Below are 20397 nucleotides of genomic sequence, written 5' to 3'. Positions count from 1 at the left end.
GCCCCGACTGCCCCGGGCACGCGCCGGGAGTCTAGCGGCCGAGCGAGCGAGCAAGCGGCATCCGCTACCCCGCGTCCTCGCTGGTCTCGGCTAGGTCACGACAATCTGTCCCACCCACGAACCGACCCGGGGCGTGAGGCCAAGGGTGGGGGCGGCGTGCGGAGGCAAAGGGGCTGCAGAGCTGGTTCTCGGGGTCCAGGTTGCCTTGGGGAGGCGGGGAGATCGCAGCCCCGCAACCCAGGCTGACCGTCCCGGTGTCCTGGCGCCCGGCCGAGAGTGCGGGGCCCCGCTGTGGACCCTCAGGGCCTCCAACCCAAGTCTTGACTGCCCACGGGGTCTAGCCCTCACCCTCCCAGCTACGGTCACTAGGCTGGGGGCATTTCTTGGGGTTCTCACCGCCCTAGCCTCGAAGCCAGTAGCCTTGAGGTATAGCATCAGCCAGGTGCTCCCATCTCTGTAGGGAGAGGGGACCAGAGCGTGCGTGGGTCCTCCGCAGCCACCGATGTCTCTGCAGGGTGGGCTTGGCCGCGGTCCCCTCCCACCCTCGGGAGGAGGGCCCAGCGATGCGCTGTGACCGTGCCGCCTCCATGTGGCTGCTGACGGGCCCGGGGGGGGGGGGGGAGCAGGCATGGGGCGCGGCCGCGCCTCCCTCCCACCCCTCCTCGCGGACGGACTGCTGGCTAGGCTATGAGCAGACGTGAGGGGCCAGCCGCCCGCCCGGCTCTGCAGGACGCTGCTTGGCTCCCGCGCGTCGGTTCCACAGCGCCCAGAGCAGGAGCGGCTGTGCGCGGGGCTCCGAGGCCGGGCGGGCGAGCGCAAGCCCCTAGCTTCGCTATGGGGCACAACAACAGCTGGGTGTCGCTTAACACCAGCCACCCGCGCAACACGTCGGGCGTTGAGGCTGGCGCCAACCGCAGCGCCCTCGGGGAGCTGAGCGAAGCGCATCTGTACCGCCAGTTCACAATCACCGTGCAGGTCATCATCTTCATCGGTTCGCTGCTCGGTAAGCCACCCCGTGGGGACACCAGCCAGGCCGGTCTTCCCCGAGGGCACAAGAGCCGCCGTGGGATACGGGGTGCTTGGCCTTGTGTGGGGCGTTGAAGGAGGTTGAAGAATGCCCCGGTGACTGCCCTGAAGTTAGTGAGGACGGTCGCCTCCAGCACGGAGACTGGGAGCAGAAGAGTTGGGACAGGGCTTCTCTTGGCTGGAGGATGGTAGGGGATTCTGGCAGAAGACCTGTCCACATAGCTAGCCTTAGTCCAATGCTTCGGGCTCCGCGCATCACTACCTACCTCCTGGTGCCCCAGCATCGCTGCCTCTAGCCCTTGTTTACAAATAGGAGCTAAGATTCCGTGGGAATTTGTTGCTGATGAAGGAATGTTACTCTCTCAATGAAAGATGATGTGTTTTTGCGTTACCATCTGTTTCCTATGTATGATAATTATTTTTGAAAGAGTTCTATTTTGCGTGTCAGTTTTGGCTTTATTCTTAGGATCACAGACCGGGTAAAAGAGCCGGTGAAGTTAAACTTTATATTGCATTCAGGTAATTCCCGAGAACGATATCCATTCTACTTCTCTACCTGTGTTTTAAGTGCAGGAGAGAGAGAGAGAGAGAGAGAGAGAGAGAGAGAGAGAGAGAGAGAGAGAGAGAGAGAGAGAGAGAGAGAGAGAGAGAGAGAGAGAGAGAGAGATCTCAAACCACACGCAATAGTTTTTTCTCCCTTATTCAGAGGGGATTAAAAATTGAACAAAATGCCCCCCCCAATTACAGAGCACTGAATCAGTTTTCAAAAAGAGCTGGAGGACCTAAGAAGGACATTACTGTCTGTGTGATTTCTTTGTAAAATGTGTGAGGGTTAGCGTGAGAATCACCTGTTCTTCGATCCCCTCTTAAATGGTACTTGTTCTTTAGGGTTACTCTTTAAACAATCAACAGTACAGTCAACACAGCTTTCCACTGAGGTTTGGCAAACTTAGTTGATACTAGCAAGCGTGTATAAATTCTCTGTTGTGGCATTTATAAGAACGTGAAAAGATTACAATTTATGTGTGGATGCTGTGAAGATGAGAAGTCAAAGTTTCAAAGTCAGAATAGATTTTATTTCCTAGACACTTGAAAATTTCCATGGAAACCAAGATAGCTGAGATATTAAAAGACCATATTTGGAAAAAAACTAATTTTTGGAATTTCCCTTCATGCTTTCTCAAATTGTCATCGTTCTAGTCTACTCTGTTGTAATAGTAACCATCCACTCTATGTCGTGAGGGCATTTTCAGGTCTAGACGTCTGTGTGACTTTGTCTAGATGTGTGTTTTCAAGTGTTAAATACTCATTTAGAAAATAAAACCCTATGCTACAAATATTTCCGAGATTCATTTAACAATCACTCTCTAAGCATTTACTATGCAAGATACTGTACAAAGGGTTAAATTCCGATATCACTTCACTTAAAATGTATGTTTAAAAAAGGCAGGAAAACGTACTGGCTTTGTGGGAGCCTAGGCAGTTTGGATGCTCACCTTACTAGACCTGGATGGAGGTGGGTGGTCCTTGGACTTCCCACAGGGCAGGGAACCCTGATTGTTCTTCCGGCTGACGAGGGAGGGAGATTTGATTGGGGGAGGGAAATGGGAGGCGGTGGCGGGGAGGAGGCAGAAATCTTTAATAAATAAATAAATTTAAAAAAATAAATAAATAAATTAAAAAGGCAGGAGAAATGACTGGGTTTTCCAAATGTATTCTCCCTCCTAATCTACAGAGGAACATATGAATGTGTTTCCCCCATGCGACTTTGGTGTTGAGAGAAATAGTATTGAGAGAAATATTTTTCACGGACTGAATCTAAAAAGTTAAGTACTAATGGAATAGAAGATAGCAGTCTCTGAAAGTCACAAACAGTGGGCATTTAAATGTTATTTCTGCTATTTGTGTTTTTCTCATTTCTGTCTTTGCTTTGGATTCAGGAATTCCTAGGTAACCTGCTTTTATTTCCGTTATTTTCCCCATAGTACTTGTGAGCAAAATGCAAGACTGCCTTCATGGATAGCTCTTAAGAAAGAGATTCATTTTCCCCAGATCTTTGGTTATGCCTGACTGGACCTACTGATAATTCCATTTGCTCTATTCTATTTTCAGAAAAATATAAATATAGTTAACATTTTGTGTTTCCTTGAAAACATAGCTGAACCATAATACTGTCCTGTGAGCTTATTCCTTATGGGTGTTCTTGATTCATTGCTCTAGAAGGTTCTGATCCATTCAAACATATTAGTGTATGTGCAGGTTTTTCTGGAAATGAAATTTGAGGCTTAACACTTAAGCTCCAAAGCTATGTCCAGTTATATGCAAGGCAAGTCCACTTGGGAATATAGTTCCAAAGTTCACAAATAGAGGAGAGTCATAGTAGGGAAGTAGGAGGAAGGTGAAATCGTGGGAGGATGGTGTATGTCTAATGAAAGATTAACCGTGATTTACTGCACTTTCTTCCTATCCCTAAACACAGGCAAATGAGTTGTTCTTCACTCTTTCTCTTTAAACAAATACAAACACTCCTTCTTCACCCTCCAAATCGATGTCTCTTTCCTAGGCTTTCAGAGACCCAGTAGTATGTGGGAATACATTCCTGGCACTGCTATCCTGCAGAACTTTAAACACTTTTTCAGTGCTCTGTAACTGGAAAAATGTCCCAACACCTCGGAATAACTATAGTATTTTACTCATAGGGAACATTATTTATTGTGCTGAGAATAGCTCAAGAATTATATATATATATTGTTAAATAAATATGCCTCTTGGGGATCTGAGTAAATGAGTCTTTCTCAGCCTTCATTATGCAACAGCTTTGGACACCTCCAGTTACGTAGGTGTCCTGGAAGAGAGTCAGATAATTATGTCCTTTAATAGGTGACTCACACCCCTGCTAGAAGTCAACAATGGGAAGTCAAAGACTTGGATCTGGAGTCACCATTTCCAATAAGGCTGAACTCTGCCGGTTCCGGCATGGTCGCTCATGCCTTTAATCCCAGCACTCAGAAGACAGAGGCAGGCAGGTCTGTAGGTTTGAGGCTAGCCTGGTCTACAGAGGGAGTTCCAGGACGGCCAGGACTACTCAGAGAAACCCTGCCTTGAAAAACAAACAAACAATCAAACAAACAACTAAACTCCACAGGACTGATCTTTCTTTTTCCTAATCTCCTTGGATTCACAATGAAAATACCCGCAGAGCTACTTTTCTGTTTGTTGCTTTGACTTAGAAAGGTGAGTAGCTGTGACCGACTTTTACCTCTAAGCCCCTCCTACACTTACCACCTGTACCTGTCATCCTTGGAGGCACGGAAGACATTTTTATAAATGAACTTCCCATTAAAGAAAGTCACCAATGTGAACATTAGCCAACATGTAAGTATTCTACACTAAAATTTATCTTAAAATATTTTAAAACATGGAGATCAGCCTCTTCCTCTTGCCAAGCCAATACGTATAAAGCATTCTAATTTTTTACGTTGACCTCCTTTTCCAGCTGTTATGCACTGAATATTGCTGGATGCAGCCTCCTGCTTTCCTGTGTTGCAGATCTAACCCCGTGTGATGGTCTTTAGGAAGTGGACCTTTTGGAGGAAGTGTAGATGAGGTCAAGGTTAGCGCCAAGGAGCTCACAGACTGTCTCTCCATCTTGTGAAGATGCAGCAGGAAGGTAGTTGTCTGCAAGTTAGAAAGAGGCCCTTCCTCAGAACCTGCCCACACTGGCATCTCATCTGGGACTTCCTAGCTTCCAGAGCTGTAGAAATAAATGTTGTTCAAGCCACCCAGTATGTGGGTTTTTTGTTTGTTTGTTTGTTTGTTTTGAGACATGGTTTCTTTATGTAGCCCTGACTGTCCCCAAACTCACTATGTAGACCAGCCTGCCTCAAATCTAGAGATCTTCCTCCTGTCTCTGCCTCCCAAGTGCTGGGACTAAAGGTGTGTACTACCATGCTTGACTGTGTGTTCGTTTTTTTGATAACAGCCTTTATAGGCCACTATACTTACAGTGGTATATAGTGAGTCACTGTGAAACTGATGACCACCAGGAAAAGGTTCTCCATCACTTTTTGTCTTATTCTTTCAAAGCAGGTTTCTCACTGAACCTGCAGCTAGGCTATTGGCTGGGAAACCCTAGCTATCTTCCCATCACTGCCCCCCACCCCCGCGCCGCATCACTAGGATTACACCTTGGCCTTTTGCACAAGTACTGGGATCTGAACTCAGGTCCTCATGCTTGCAGAGTAAACACTCATACCCACTGAGCCATCTCTATAACCCTAAAATATGGAGAGAAGGCAGATGCTGCTCAGTTAGCTAGCATGCTTACTTAGCATGTAAGAGACCATTGACTTGCTTCGAAGAAATGGGGATGGGACAAGGGGTGGAAGGGAAGAAGGGAATGGGCTTGTTAACAGATAGATGAAATCTATATATAAATATATAAACACCATTTTGCCTCAAAAAATCACATGGCATACCAACAATGTTCATGATACTTTAAAGAGACATGTATTTGTGCCTTTGATACTAGCTAGATAATTATTAAGAGTTTCCTAGCTAAATGTTGACAGGTGATATATTACGCTAGCTTGTGTTCATAATTTGTAATTATACAGAATAATTTTTAGTTAACCATAATTATAGACATTAGTAATATAATACCAGCTACCGTACATCTATATGCTGTTTTTGTTTTGGCATGTCTAGAAACCTGGAGAGATGACATAAAAAGATAAGGTATCATAGTCAGCTGTGGTGTTACACACTTGTAATCCCAGCATTTGGGTGGTAGAAGCAGGAAGATCAGGAGTTCAAGGTCAGCCTTAGCTAAGGTAGTGAGTTCAAGGCCAGACTGAGCTATACAAGATCCTGTCTTAACACATACAACACACACACACACACACACACACACACACACACACACACACACACACACAGAGAGAGAGAGAGAGAGAGAGACAGAGACAGAGACAGAGACAGAGAGAGACAGAGAGAGACAGAGAATAAGGTTTATCCTAAGCTGCCCTAAAGGGTCAGGCCATAGCAGGGTCAATAATTAGCCTGGGTAGATAAACTCAATGTACTGAATCTAGTTGCCCCATCTTTGATTTTCATAGGAGAGAAGCATACTCCACCCTTTCTCCCCCCTCCATTTTATGCTTGCATGTGTATATACAGGTGTGGGTGCCTGTGAAGGCCAGAGGACAACCTTGGTGGTCACCTTCAGGTATTTCCACTACCTCCTTTTGAGACAGGATCTGTCACTGGCCTGTCGCTCACTAATTGGTCTATACTGGCCTCTGAGCCCCAGCGATCTCCTTGTCTCTGCATCGTGAGCTCTGGAGTTACAAGTATCCACCACCATGCCTGACATGTTTTTATGCGGATACTGAGAATTGAACTCTGGTCCTAGTGTTTGTAAGCATTTTTCTGACAGAGATATTCCCGCTCTCTCAACCCTCATTTTTTCTTTCTTTAATTTTCTAGAGTTAGAATACCAAGCAGTTGGTTCTGTTATAGCATGTCAGACACGGGGAATTGACCTGACCTCCATCTGAATGAAATGCCGGAACCCCTTGCTGCTCTATTTTTGACTTACTTATGTATAATACATCTTTCCATTTTCCAATTTTTCTTAGGAACTCAATTTTCTGTTGAAAACCATAAAAGACCCAGTATTTAAGGTAAAATTTGTATGCCACAGAATTCATCCACAGAGCATAACTCAGTGGTTTTTAGTATATCCCAGAGTTCGGGAATCATCATTATTTAATTTGGGAACATTTTTAACATTCTACAAAGAAAATATGTGCCCATTAGCAATTAATCCAATTTCCCTCAATGCCCTGAGTTGTAAGTAATCATCAATCTGTTTATGTCTTTGTGTATTGTCTGTTGTAGACATTTCACGTGTCTGAAATCAAATGCATTATATTTTAGGATGACTGGCTTCTTTCATTTGTAATATTTTATTGTATATTTAGATTTCATTCATATTGTAGGGTGCATCAGAACTTCATTCCCTTTGTTTACTCTACCCTTGTGGTGTTGGGAATTGAACCTAGGGCCTTCTGAATGCTAGGCAAACACTCTACCACCGAGCTCTATTTCTTCTCAACTCTCAATTGTATGAAAAAGCTGATGAATTGGGGTCAACAAGATAGGTCAGCAGGACACTTGCCACCAAGCCTGAGGATGACCTGGGTGGCAGAAAGAAAGAACATGTTGTTGCAAGTTTTCCTTTAACTTCTACACATGTGCCGTGGCATGCCCATACCTGCATTTACAGATACATACTCATGCAATAAAACATAAGTAAATGTAAAAATTGGTAAATAACGCCTCATTGTGTGGACTCAATGCATTTTGGGTATCTATTCATCTTTTGGTAGACAGTTAATTTTGTCTCCCTTTGACTACTATGAATAATGCTGCTAGTTATAAATATTCGTGTGTAAGTTTTTGTGTGGACATGTTTTCAGTTCTTTGGACACATATCTTAGAGAATCTTAGAATGGGTCATAGGAGAACTCTGTGGTTATCCTTTTAGGAATTGCCAAATTGTTTTCCTATGTGTCTGCATAGTTTTTCATTCTCACTGGAGTTGTATTTGAGGGTTCTATCTTCTTTACATTGTCAATATGTGTTCTTGTCATATTTTAGTGGGTAGGAAGTGGTAGCTCATTATGACTCTGGTGCACATTTCTCTAGTGACTAATGACATTGACATCCTTTTGTGTACTCATTACCCACTTGGGCATCTTCTTTTTAGTAGCATCTATTCACATCGTTTGTCTTTTTTGTTGAGTTGTGAGTTTTGTAAGTAGCCGGGACACAAAACCCTTACATAATTTGCAAATATTTCTCCCATTTTGTGTGCTGTCTGTGCTTCACTTTCTTTTTGCCAGAGTCAGAAGTTGAAGAATGAGTAAAGCACATTAAAAGCAAAAAGTGGAATGATTGTTGTACTTGATGCGAAGCACCTTTAACCATACTTAAATGGCTGGAAAGTGGCTTGGTGAGATTTCTTTAGAATAAAAATGCTTTGTGAGATTATGGGAAATTGGCAGTGGAATGGGGGAAAAGCACAATAGTGGGAAATCTAACCTGAAAAAATTATATTTAATTTTAATGATATGAATGCATATATATATTTATATATATTATATAATTATATATTATTTGTTTATTTTTGTGTATATGCATTTGCCCACATTATGTGTGTTCCTGGTGTCTATGGAGGCCAGAAGAGGGTACAAGATCTCCAGAACAGGAGTTACTGGCAGTTGTGAGCTGTCAGGTGGGAACTGAACCTGGTCAGTGCCCTTAACTGCAGAGCCATCTCTCCATCCCTTTATATTTCCAACACTCTATCATGTTTGACATTTAAGCACTGTAATTTTACATGTGTACTAATTACTTTTGTGTTTCTGTGATCATAATCCATGGCAGAAACAAGTCAAGGTGGGTGTGGGAGGAGAAGCTTTAAGTTGGCTCGTGGTTTGGAGGGTTCCAGTCTATCACATCAGGGAAAGCACCGTGGCAGGAGCGTGCAGTGCAGACTTTTCATAGCATGGCAGACTAGGAGAGAGCATGACAAGAACCAGAGGTTGTCCCTTTCTGCCAGCTAGACTCTGCCTCCCAAAGTTTTGAAAACCTTGTAGAAGAGTTCTACCAGCTAGGAAACAATCGCTCCAAATACAAGTCTATGTGTCACATTTCAGATTTAAATGGAGGCAGTCCATGCCTGGCCTCCAGAGGCTCAGGGTCATCTCACAATGAGAAATGCATCTAGTCTGACTTCCAGAGTCCCCAACGTCTTCATAGTTTCAGTACTACGAAGACACACATGTCTAAAGTCTCTACTGAAATTCAAGACATCTCTTAGAGTGAACCCCTACAACATTAAAAAGAGAGTCATATCTTTCCAACAAACAGTGATACAGAATAGGCATTACTATTCCAAAAGAGAGGAATGAAGGCATAGATGAGACCAAAGAAAGATACAGACATCAGGGCAGAAGTTAATTCCTCTACTCCATGTCAGATGTCAAGAGCATATGGTGTCAGGCTTGGGTGGCACCTCCTCTATAGCCACGCCACTTGCAGCCCACATGGCTTCTTGAGTCACCTCCACTCGCTGTACACAACTTGCCTTGGCAGATGCCCCATGTCTTGGCATATCTGACATCCTGAAGTCTCCATTCCAACTCCGGCTTTGTCTTCACAGCTTCATGCGTGGTTCTCAGGAGAATTTGATCTTGCTACTTATTGCCTGACCTTACTGGTTTTCCTCTGGAATGTTTGTGGAAGCTTTCATGGCTCTGTAGCTCTTGTATTATGCCCACAAAACCAGCAACACATGGGAGATATCAGCTTCCGTTGCCACTTTTAGCTGTAGCCTGGTCCTCTTGGGCCATCGCGGCAGTGCCCTTTGAGTACTAGTGACTAAACTGCGGAAGACGCTTCCCTAGTGTGCGGCTGATTTTGTGTCAACCCGACACAGGCTATAGTGATCTGAGAGGAAGGAACCTCTACTGAGAAGATGTCTCCACAAAATCTGGCTGTAGACAAGCATATGTAACACTTTCTTAATTAGTGATTGACGGGGGAGGGCCCAGCCTATGGTGGATGGTGACATACCTGAGCTGGTGGTCCTGAGTTCTATAAGAAAGCAGGCTGATCAAGCCATGAGGATCAATTCAGTGAGCAGCGCCCCTCCATGGCCTCTGCATCAGCTCCTGCCTCCAGTTTCCTGTCTGTTTGAGTTCCTGCCCTGACTTCCTTCAGTGATGAACAATGCTGTGGAAGTATAAGTACAACCAAATACACCCTTTCTGCTCAAAATTATTTCTGGTTATGGTATGGCACCATGGAAATAGTAAATCTAACTAGGACACCTAGTGAGCTTGCTGTAACAGTACAGCCCCCTTGAGAGCTCTATTTTTTTATTGTGTTATGTTTAAGCTTGTGTTTATTTTTATTTATGTGTATAGTGAGTGCCCACTTGTCTGTATGCACACCATGTGTACAGGAGCCTGTGGATACCAGGTGACGGTGTTGGAACCCTGAGAACTGGGGTTTCAGTTGTGAGCCACCCCGAATGGGTCCTGGGAACTGACACCGAAACCCACGTCCTTTGCAAGAACAGCAAGTACTTTTAACTGCTGAGCCATCTCTTCAGTTCCTGCACTTCCCTTGAGAAAGAAACTCTTTCAAATGAGTGCAGTTTTATACCTGGAACCTCTGACAAATAGGGTCTGGCCCATTCCTGAAATGCCCACAGGACATCTTTCCTGTGGTATAGCTCAGTGCTTTGGCTTCTTGTAGCTCTTGGGTCAGATGGAGAGCCCACAACCTGAGTGAGGCCAACTGACTTCTCAAGGGAGGAATGTAGCAAGCCTGAGATCGGGGTGGGAGATTTTCAGCCAAAAACCTTAAAACCCCAGTTTTAGCCTTTGCACTTGGATTAGTGACAGTTATATAGCTGACTGTTTCCAGGACTCCCTCCCGTTTGAACTTAGATCCATCAGTAATTGTTGGACTTAATTGTACAATTATGATTTGTGTAAGTTTGGTTCTCTAAACATTCCAGTATATTACTAGAGTATTACTAAGGACTAAAAGGAAAATAATTATGAATAAAGCTTTCTCAATGCACTCTAAGGTGTGGTTAAAATCAAGTGGGAGTCCGAGGCCCTCCCCTTTATTACTGGATCAGTTAAAATTACAGAACAGTAACTCCTCCCCCAGCACACACAAACTTCCTGATAGCCTTACACTGTAAACTAGAGTGATTGTCTTCAGGAAATTTGTTCTCTGTCTCTGATGGTTTAGGCTAGTGGTGCTCAACCTGGGGGTTGCAGACCCCTTTAGGGGGCGAATGACTCTTTCACAGGAGTTGCATATCAGATACCCTGCATCTTAGATATTTACATTACGATTCATAACAGTAACAAAATTACAGTTGGCAACAAAAATAATCTTATGGTTGGGGGTCGCCACAACATGAGGAACTGTATTAAAGGGCCACAGCCTTGGGAAGGTTGAGAACCATTAGTTTAGGCATTTTTGACTTATCTACCAACATGGTAACTATCAAGCAAGAAAACTATAATGCCTCACTTCCACACAGGACGTTTTAGTTCGTAACACAACCCATGTTGCTTCATTCAGGCATCATAGTAGCTGTGGGAAATGATGAAAGGGATAGTTGCTTTTTAATATTCAGACTAAGTATTTTCTCTCTAATAGTACAGACCCCAAGGTTTGGATAGCAGGTAGCTGGAGCATGCCCACTGGAGACAGCAGAGTTGGGTTAGCTTTTTCCACTGTCACAGAATGCCTGAGATCGTCAGTCTCATTTCGGGGAAAGGTTGGTTTTGGCTCTCCGTTTCAGTTCACAGCTGTTTGGTTCCGTGGCTTTGGGCCTGTGGTCAGGCTGATCAGCACGGCACAGTGTGCGGTGAGGCAAAGCTGCTCTTCTCCCAGCGTCCAGGAGCCAAGAGAAGGAGAGGTCCCAGTAGCTCCTTCTAGGTATACCCCGAGGGCCTACCTTCTGTTCTCTAGATTCTGTTCCCTCCTGACTGTGCTGTAGGATGGGTATTAAACCTTCAGTTCCCGGGCCTCCAGAGCACATTCTAGATCCAAACAGCATCAAGATCTTGTTGTCCAGAGAAGAGTCATACAGTAGAGACAGATGCTCCCTTGAGAAGATGAATTGTGAGAACACTCAGGCTCTCCAGAAGGGAGCTCAGCCTTGGCAGCAGGCAGAAAACAGCCTCAGGATTGCGGCTCTCTATACGCTGCCTTCTGTGATAGCCCCTTAGCAGTGTTCTCGTGTAGCCAGCGGGAAGCTGTCTACTTAGGTAATAGGCTAGAGGGAGAAACAGATGTAAGGATGGGAAGTGGGGAGAGAAAGACCTGGGTGCAAAAAGCAGCAAGGGAAAGAAGCAGAATGAATGAGTTCTCATACTATTTGATTCCCTAGAGTTCCGGAGCCTAATTCTTCTATGTATTTCCAGTTACACAAACCCACAAGCCCCAAATCTCCTTTAAAAAAAATTTGACTCGTAATAAAAACAAAGGAGTCTCATTATGCCTATTCCATATTTGGGCAAAAAAATTCAGAGGGTCTAGTGACTTGTTCAATAGCACATTTTAATAGCAAGAAAGACCCTGTGCAGTGCAAACTGGGTGCCCCACAAGAGCTGTGTTTGAAACCCAGAGCTGTGAGAACCCAGAGAGCCGGAGGGCAGGAGCCAGAGAGGCCCCGGCTGCTGGAGACGCGCTCCCAGGCTCTGAGGGTTGTAAGGTCCAGCGAAAGGCAAGGTCAGGGGTGGGAGGCCATGCTCAGATTCTGAGGGTCACCAAGCCAGGACTGTGGTAATGCTGGTGACGCTGGAAGCTGTGGAACTGGCAGGAGGTTCATGGCTGTGTAGGAGCAGAAGCCCAGAAGTGATTCATTGGATCAGGAAATGTTTCAGCTGCTGTCTGGAATCAGCACACAATCTCGATGTTTTTAATCTTCATTTAAGCACCTACTTTTGCTCAGCAGCTTCTTACACATAAATTACATTGGTGGTTAATATAAAAACCCAATAACAAGGAGGGAAAGCCTAGCAGCATTAGAAAAGGGAAATTGCCATCATTAGATGCGAGCCTCAGAAGGCAGTAGGCTCAAATGCCTCTAGATGGGCTGGAAGCTGGCTTCTGCTGTCCTTAGTGTTTCCAGGCTCTGGTCAGGGGCAAGGCTGAAGGTGAGGCCTGCGACTCGTCACTCTCACCGTAGTCATTCTGGACTGTCCAGGAAGTTCTGGACAGCTGGCAGGTGTGTGGTTGGGGAACATCTGCCCTGTCTGTAGCAGGCTGTGAGGCTGAAACGAGTCTTGTCAGGCCTTGGCGTAGAGGGTGAGAGCTTCGCTAACAGGAAAGCAGGCATTGAAGCACAGAGAGGAAAGTGGGCCGGACTCTCCACAGCATTATCAGGTTCAGCAGACAGCACAAAGGCAGTGGGCACAGAGCAAGAGCCGCAGGAGAGGGGCCAAGGCAGAGATGGCACACACAGCCTGCGTCAGCTCTTGTCTTCTCTGACACATCAAGTTCATCCTGTGAAAGGCTGTGTGCCCTTCGTGACTGGTCTCTGCCATGGAACAGTCTTCTCTTATCTTCTATAGCTTGTCTTTCCGTCTCGTTTCTTCCCTTCCTCCCTCCTCTCAATACATAGCACAGGCTGGTCTTGAGTTCACGATTTACCTGCTTTGCCTCACCTACCATCATGAGCATGTATTGACCATGTATCTTTTTTAAAATGGCAACTCAAACGTCAAGGGACCTTTCCTGCGCACTTATCTTAAGAACTCCCCCTACGTCTATCCTATCACCATTTGTAGAAGTTGTAACCCCCAGAACGGATTGTGCTTGTGTAATGTTTTAGCATGTTCTGTGTGAGGATAGCGACTTTGTTGCAAGCACTGCTGTGTCTCTGATGTCTAGAATCATGGCTAGCACATATTTGCTATTCAATAAAGAGCAATTTTAAATGCTTGAGGACAAACTGTTAATTGACCACTTTCCTGGTCGACAGGAGACACAGAAACCTGTGGGAATGATAATGAAGTTTGCACAATCAAGATTCAGACAGATGTAGCCATGTCCAGTGGGTTGGAGCAATGCCTTCTAAAGCTGGGTATCAGAAAGGATGGCAGCTCTCTTGATAGAAAGCTGCAAGGGGTTGGGCGGTGGTGGCACACGCCTTTAATCCCAGCACTTGGGAGGCAGAGGCAGGCAGATCTCTGTGAGTTCTAGGCCAGCCTGGTCCACAAGAGCTAGTTCCAGGACAGGCTCCAAAGCTACAGAGAAACCTTTCTCGAAAAAAAAAAGCCTCACAGAAAGAATGTATGGCTTTGTTTAAGCTAGAGTGAATCTCTTGAATAACGCAGTATGTGGAGACATCACTATAGATTCCGAAGCCGCTGGGGTCTTAGGCAAGTCTGGAAGTATTGCTAGAAGTAGTCTGAGGTTTTTGACTTTTCCTAGGGGAGAGGGACTGAGAAGAAGATGGCGGCAGGAATCGCCTGGCATTTGGCTGCCTCTGCTGGCACCCTTGTCTCCTGGGAACAGAGCGGGTCCTTTGTGCTTCTGTCAAGTGTTAGGAAACACCCTCCACCTGCTTCCCAAGGAAGCTTAGAAGTGGGGAGGGGAGTCAAATAAAGGACTGAAATAGTAGAACATCTTGATTCTAGTCAAGGTAGCCAGTCAATAGTAGAGCTAAAGCCGGACTTTCCCCCAAATGAATACAGTCGATTTTATAAGTGAGTTGGGTGAAACATCGCCTGTTGGCTGGATGTGCGTCTGATGAGGACTGTTTGTCGTTTGTTTCATCCACTAGCTCATACATAGTGCTTAGCCTGTTTTAAAAAAATAAACTGTTTTTACTTGGCTATAATTATAGATTCATATGCAGCGGTAAGAAATAATGTAGACAGTTGGACATGGTGATGCAGCCTTGTAGCCACAGGAGTACTGAGATTTGAATCCAGCATGGGCTACATAATAAGACATTGTCCCCCCTAAATCTCAGACCAAACCAAGCCCCCACAAATAACAACAATAAGATAATGTGTAGGGGGGATGTACCCTTTATCCAGTGTCCTAATGACAACATCTTGCAGTGCACAATACATGCATGTGGGGGTTTGTGTGTGAGGTTGGGTCCAGTTTCAGCACCATTTCTGCCACTGCAAGGGTTGTTCTTTTTGCGTGGTTATAGCCACACCCACTTCTCTCCTGCCCCACCACCATCCTTGTTATTGACCACCAGTTTGTTCTCCATTTAGGTAATTTTGCCATTTCAATAACATTATATAAATGAATGACACCTTATATAATTTTTTTGAAATTGACTTTTTTTACTCAGTCTAGTTTTAGAAAACTATTCAAATTAGGGCATGTATCAATAATTTATTCCCCCTTTTTTGATTCCACGTATATACCCTCTTTTTGCATGAAAGTATGGCCAACCCTCCATACTTTCTGGTCATTCCTAAGACACACACTTTCTTTGGTGCACACTGTCTGCTGCCAGATGAAAGAATCAAAGCACCAACTACCATTGAAAATGCAAAGCTCTCCCCTTCGTGAAATCCCTAGTCCAGGCCTGATGCCCAGGAGAAGGCTGAGGCTGGACAAAGAAATTTTGTCTGCTTCCTTCCTCACCTTAAACCTGTGGCCAGGTTTTCTTGGCTCTCCAATCTGGATGGACGGGGGTTTGTGACAAGGGCACTTGTGTCTGTGGGAGGGAAACTTCTGTCACTGGTACGGTGTAAGTAGTCCCTGTCCTTGGTCACAATGCTTCCACTATGCTCCCAGCCTGTGGGTGCCATTGACTCTGTTTCTCCCTACTGGGGTCTATTGGCCCTAAGTGCTGATAGGACATCACACCTTGGCTCAGACCACAGGAACAGGAACACGGAGACCTCTTTGCCGGTGATGAATTCTGGGGATTGTAGGCTGCCCACTACAGCCTCTTTTTTGTCAGCTATGAACCCCAGCCTCAACTGCAGGGGGCACAAATCAAGCTGCCAGGATGGCCTGGTTGAAAGCTCCTTGCTAAGGCAGAAAGGAGATGGGCACCTCTTCCTTCTTGCCTGGAAAGGCCTCAGGGTGCATCCATAGTTCTCTAGGCTAAGGAAGGTTCTGGTCTCAACACATTTACTGTAATTTAGAGAAACCCGTGTCGTGTATGTGCGTGTGTTATGCATGTACATGTAGAGGTCAGAGGTCAGACATCTGGGCTCCTCCCCTATCCTGATTTTATTCCCTTGAGCCAGGGTCTCATTAAACCCAGAGCTCACTGTTTTTTGTCTAGACTGTCTGGCCGTAGCCTCGGATCCTCCTAACCCCACCAGTCTTCCCCATCTCCACTGTGGTCAGAGATGTGCATGGTGTTTCACATGGGTCTGGGGATCTGAGTGCAGCCCTTGATGTTTCTGCAGCAAGTGTTCTTAACCACTGTGTCACCTCTTCAGCCTGAAATCTGCAGATTTCTCCAAAGGTTTATGTATTATCAAATAATTATTGTTAATTGTGTGAACGCATGTGCGCCTCTGTGTGTGGGTATGTGCAGGTGTGTGAGTGTCTGGGTGCCTGCAAAAGCCAGAAAAGGGCATCAGATCTGGAGCTGGAGTTAGAGCCGGTTGTGAGCTACCTAACATGGGTTCTGGGTACTGAACACTGGTCCTCTATAGGAGTAGCACTATTAAGCGCTAAGCCACCTCTCCAGCACAAACTCTGACATCTTCCTTTACAATGCCCTATAGCATCTGCTGCCTTGGTCAAATTTTCTCTTTCCAGTCACAAAGCGCTATGTTAATGTAGAAAAAGGCCATATGCCTACTTAAAACATTTGAAGCAGTTTTGTTGAAGCCTCTGTATTCTTGTTTGATATCAGCATCTGGTTTTATTGGGAGAATTCTGAGGAATTCATAGCCCATATCCCATAGAAGCTGCTAGGACTTATTGCCATTGCTTCAAGTTCTGGAGATGAGACACTAACCGCCGAGTGTTTTACTGCAACCCGGGGTCAACTAATCTGCTCCCTTTGCACCTTCCCCCCCCAGTCTCCCCATTCACACACTCCATGATACAACCAGACACACTTTTCAGAGCGCCTTCCAGAGTTTGCAGTCTCTAACTTACATCTTCAGGAATGATGGATGGCGGTGTTGCCCTTTTTCCTCATCCTCCTAGATGACCTCTAGTGGACCTAATAGATCATCAACACATATTTCCAGATCGTCGCGCCTTCGCCAAAGTTCAGATAATTCATCACTTGTTCCAAATAAAGCGATTGGAGAGCGCCTTGTTTCAAGAATGACTTTGGATTTTGTAAGCCAGGATGTTTGAGGACACCTCTGCCTTGTGTGCCTTAAAGGCTAAGTGCTATTGACTCCCTGGTTTTCCCGGCATCCCTGTGCGTACTCATTTGCACCTTTAATTACAGCTACTTTTTGTTGGGACCTACTGTGCAGTGTCTTAGGGCAAGAAACACTTTTCGAGGCTGCTAAGTGGAAAGGAAAGAATAACTCTCCAAAGTCTACGTGTGAATTTAATTTCCAGGAACATGGAGTTCAATAGAGACTCATGCAGAGACAAAATAATCAGATTTCAGCTCCTAACCCCTCTCATCGATCGACAAGAATAGCATCTTTTATGTCTGTCCTCTTGTTTCTGTCACTTGCTCCCAGACTGCAGATCGTTAGCAGCAATGAGTCTACCCATGATCAGAGTCCAGAAATGAAGCCTCTGCCCCTGCTGTATGATAGGGGGCTGAGGGCCTGGAGGGCTAACTGCTGGTTTCTCCATGGGATGCTGCCCTTGTTAAGATCGGATGGGACTTTGCTCTTATGAGCACCCCATCATTTTCCTTGTTAGTAACAAATCGATGGGCTCTAGCTGGGGAGGAGCACGCTAGGTGAGAGAAGGCTGAAGTCTGGCCTGGCCCTGTTACTGAGCCAGATGGAGGCCTGGTAAAGCTGTCTCTTTGTGGTTGCGACCACAAGGCTGAGAGTCTTGGTCCTGGGAAGCCCTGGGTTCTATCCCTAGCCCCAAATAAAGTGTACCTATAATACCAGAAATTAGGAGGTGGAGGCTGAAGGGTCGGAAGTTCAAAGTCATCCTGTATACACTGAGAGTCTGAGGCCAGTCTGGGATTATGAGACAGTGTCTCGAAAAAGAAAATAAAAACCAGTCAGTTAATTGTTTGTTAAAAATGCAGGTTTCTGTTCTAATAGGAATTCCATTTTCCTGAGTTATTTTGACCTACTAGCGTCTGTTATATTGCTGGACATACTAGGTGATTTTTATATGGGTGCTTCACATTGACTGGGGGACGCCTGACCAATTTCTGAGAGTCTTTTGAGATGGCAGGTAGGTATCAGGCTCACACCACTAGATGTAGCCCTGGGAGTCAAACCATGAGGACAAATGTCCAGAAACTAGAAGAGAGGAAGTTGATTATTTAATGTAAGTACTGAGGTTATTAGTAGGCCTTTGTCTTCTTCAGGGAGTGGCGTTGTCTGTGGCCAGCTTTTCCTGGCAAAGGGAAGATTGAGAAGGGGAGGAATGAGAATATGCAGTTTGGAGTAATTGGTACCAGTTTTACTGTTGCTTTATTTTTATTGTTTGTGTGCATGCGCACAGAGGTCAATCTTGGTGGTATTCCTCAGAGACCATCTACCTGATAGTCGTTCACTGGTACCTGGGTTAGGCTGGTTGGCCAAGGAACTTCTGCGTTCTGCATGTCTCTATTTCCCCAGTGCTGGAACAACTTCACTGACGGTCTCCATTTCCTCTACCCATAATGAACGACAGTACTTAAATGCTGAGGATGATAAAAGAAAAGCAGAGAGAGAGTCTCATATGACTGGGTAGGATCCCTTCAAAGCCTTATGAATGAGATCACTGAATTTCTAAGCCCTGTTCCTGCCAAGTGTCTCGGTGATAATCCACATCTTGTAAATAGTCATTAAATTACTTATTCAAAAGGCAGGAGGGGAGACCTGACTTGCGCTTTCACGGTGAATCATTTTATAACCGTTGTGTCGGTGATGTGACTATCTTTCTATTACTTTGGGTACCCGTGAAGCCTCGAGTCTCAGCATGGATGACCAGCTGGGCTATTGTGTTGTCGGAACATGGCGGGAGCTATCTGAGGCAGCTCTACTAATTCTAACACACATACAAGGAACCCTGAGTCCTTCTTTACTTTCTCTTGGTAGAGTTTTTTAAGTGTTCATTGATGCAGAAATCCCAACTTCAGACCACGTCCACCACCTCATGGGGTTTGGTCATGTGTGTTCTGTATTCTTCTCCCTTTAAACCATTCCAATCAAATTTATTTCTACCTTCTGGGACTGTGGTCAAAGATATTTTCAGCTGGGCCTTAGAAAGGGTGTGTGGGTGATCGGAAAGCGCAATTAAGGGCTATTTGGCTTTGGGGAGACTTGTGACATATTTAGCCTCCAAATCTGTTGTTGGAACACAGGCCACCAGGGAGCAGGTGGGCAGTTTTGAAAGGACATTTCTCTGGGGCTTTCCTTGTTCATTAGGCCTCTTTATTATTGGTATCAGGCGTCTTTGATTTCATCTCTAGGACCTTTGTGTATCACCTCAGGACCAGGAGTGTGAAGGCGCTTACTGCACTCCTGATGAGATGCTAATGCTAACTTGTTGACTGTTTAGTGAGTCTTTATTTTCTGTGCTGTTGCTCTGCTTCTCTTTCCCTGGCCTTGTCTTTATCAAGCTTAGGAGGTCAGATTAGCACGTTAATAATTTTTTAATCTAAATTTAATTCCAAACTTTTATTTTAACAACTTCTTAGTTTTAGCCGGAAGGGGGATCTGATTATGCCATATAACAGTATCGCTCTCAGCAAGCCTTCCTGTGTCTTTTTTTTAAAAATATTTATTTATTTATTATATATACAATATTCTGTCTGTATGTATGTCTGCAGGCCAGAAGAGGACACCAGACCTCATTACAGATGGGTGTGAGCCACCATGTGGTTGCTGGGAATTGAACTCAGGACCTTTGGAAGAGCAGGCAATACTCTTAACCGCTGAGCCATCTCTCCAGCCCCTTCCTGTGTCTTTTATGTGTTCACTTAAACGACTGGTTAAAGAGTTTCGTGGTCAGGGAGCAAGGTTGCCTCTCCAGGTTGGTTTTAATTCATCAGTCACAATCTTTTTGAAACAATCGTGAAGCTAATTATGAATACACAGAGTAGAACTATCATCCAAACCCACGCTGGTTTATCTTGTTTACAAAAGTGTTCTGTCGTATGTTGTGAGAGATGTCGTTGAATTCTAGCTACGCTGTGTCTGATAGATGTCTTAGAATTGCTGGTGTAAGAAGGTGAGATGGGTGTGATATAGCTTAGCCTGGGTGTAGCCACACTCATTCCTAATGATCATGCGTGCCTTTCTGCCAAACAACTGATAGGAATGTCGGGCTGCCCAGTAGGAATTTTGTTCTATTTTGCTTCTTCTTTTCTCTGTCTTTAGCCTTTTGGTTCCATTTATGCGTCCCATAATTCCTTGAAGTTCTCCAGAGTTGGTGTGCAATAGTTCTCCCATTTCAATGTGTAAAGGAATCTCTTAAGTGAAGATTGTAATTCAGGAGGCCTGGGGTGCTGCACTTCCAGCCAAGTTTTAGGTGATGTTGACAGGGATGGTGCGCAGACTCTGGCCTCGGAGACTTCAGAAGCTAGAGGACTTGGTGTTTCAGAGTCTAACTTCGGGTGTCTCTCTAGAACGTCTCTCTCTCTCTCTCTGTCTCTCTCTCTGTCTCTCTCTCTGTCTCTCTCTCTCT

The 20397-nt window shown here is 45.1% G+C and overlaps 1 protein-coding gene across 1 annotated transcript in view; it reads left to right on the top strand.

Annotated features, from left to right (window-relative positions):
* Positions 1–472: 472 nt before the first annotated feature.
* Gpr176 (G protein-coupled receptor 176) overlaps positions 473–20397 on the top strand; it is a 113799-nt gene continuing 93874 nt past the window's right edge. The window contains exon 1 of the mRNA XM_075961766.1: positions 473–1003. Within this exon, the coding sequence (XP_075817881.1) occupies positions 688–1003 (316 nt within the window). The 5' untranslated portion in view covers positions 473–687. The remainder of the gene's footprint in view (positions 1004–20397) is intronic.

Source organism: Microtus pennsylvanicus, chromosome 2 (genome assembly GCF_037038515.1).
Source record: "Microtus pennsylvanicus isolate mMicPen1 chromosome 2, mMicPen1.hap1, whole genome shotgun sequence".
NCBI lineage: Eukaryota > Metazoa > Chordata > Mammalia > Rodentia > Cricetidae > Microtus > Microtus pennsylvanicus.
The sequence above is the reverse complement of the archived record's forward strand: the minus strand, read 5'-3'. Positions and strand labels throughout refer to the sequence as shown.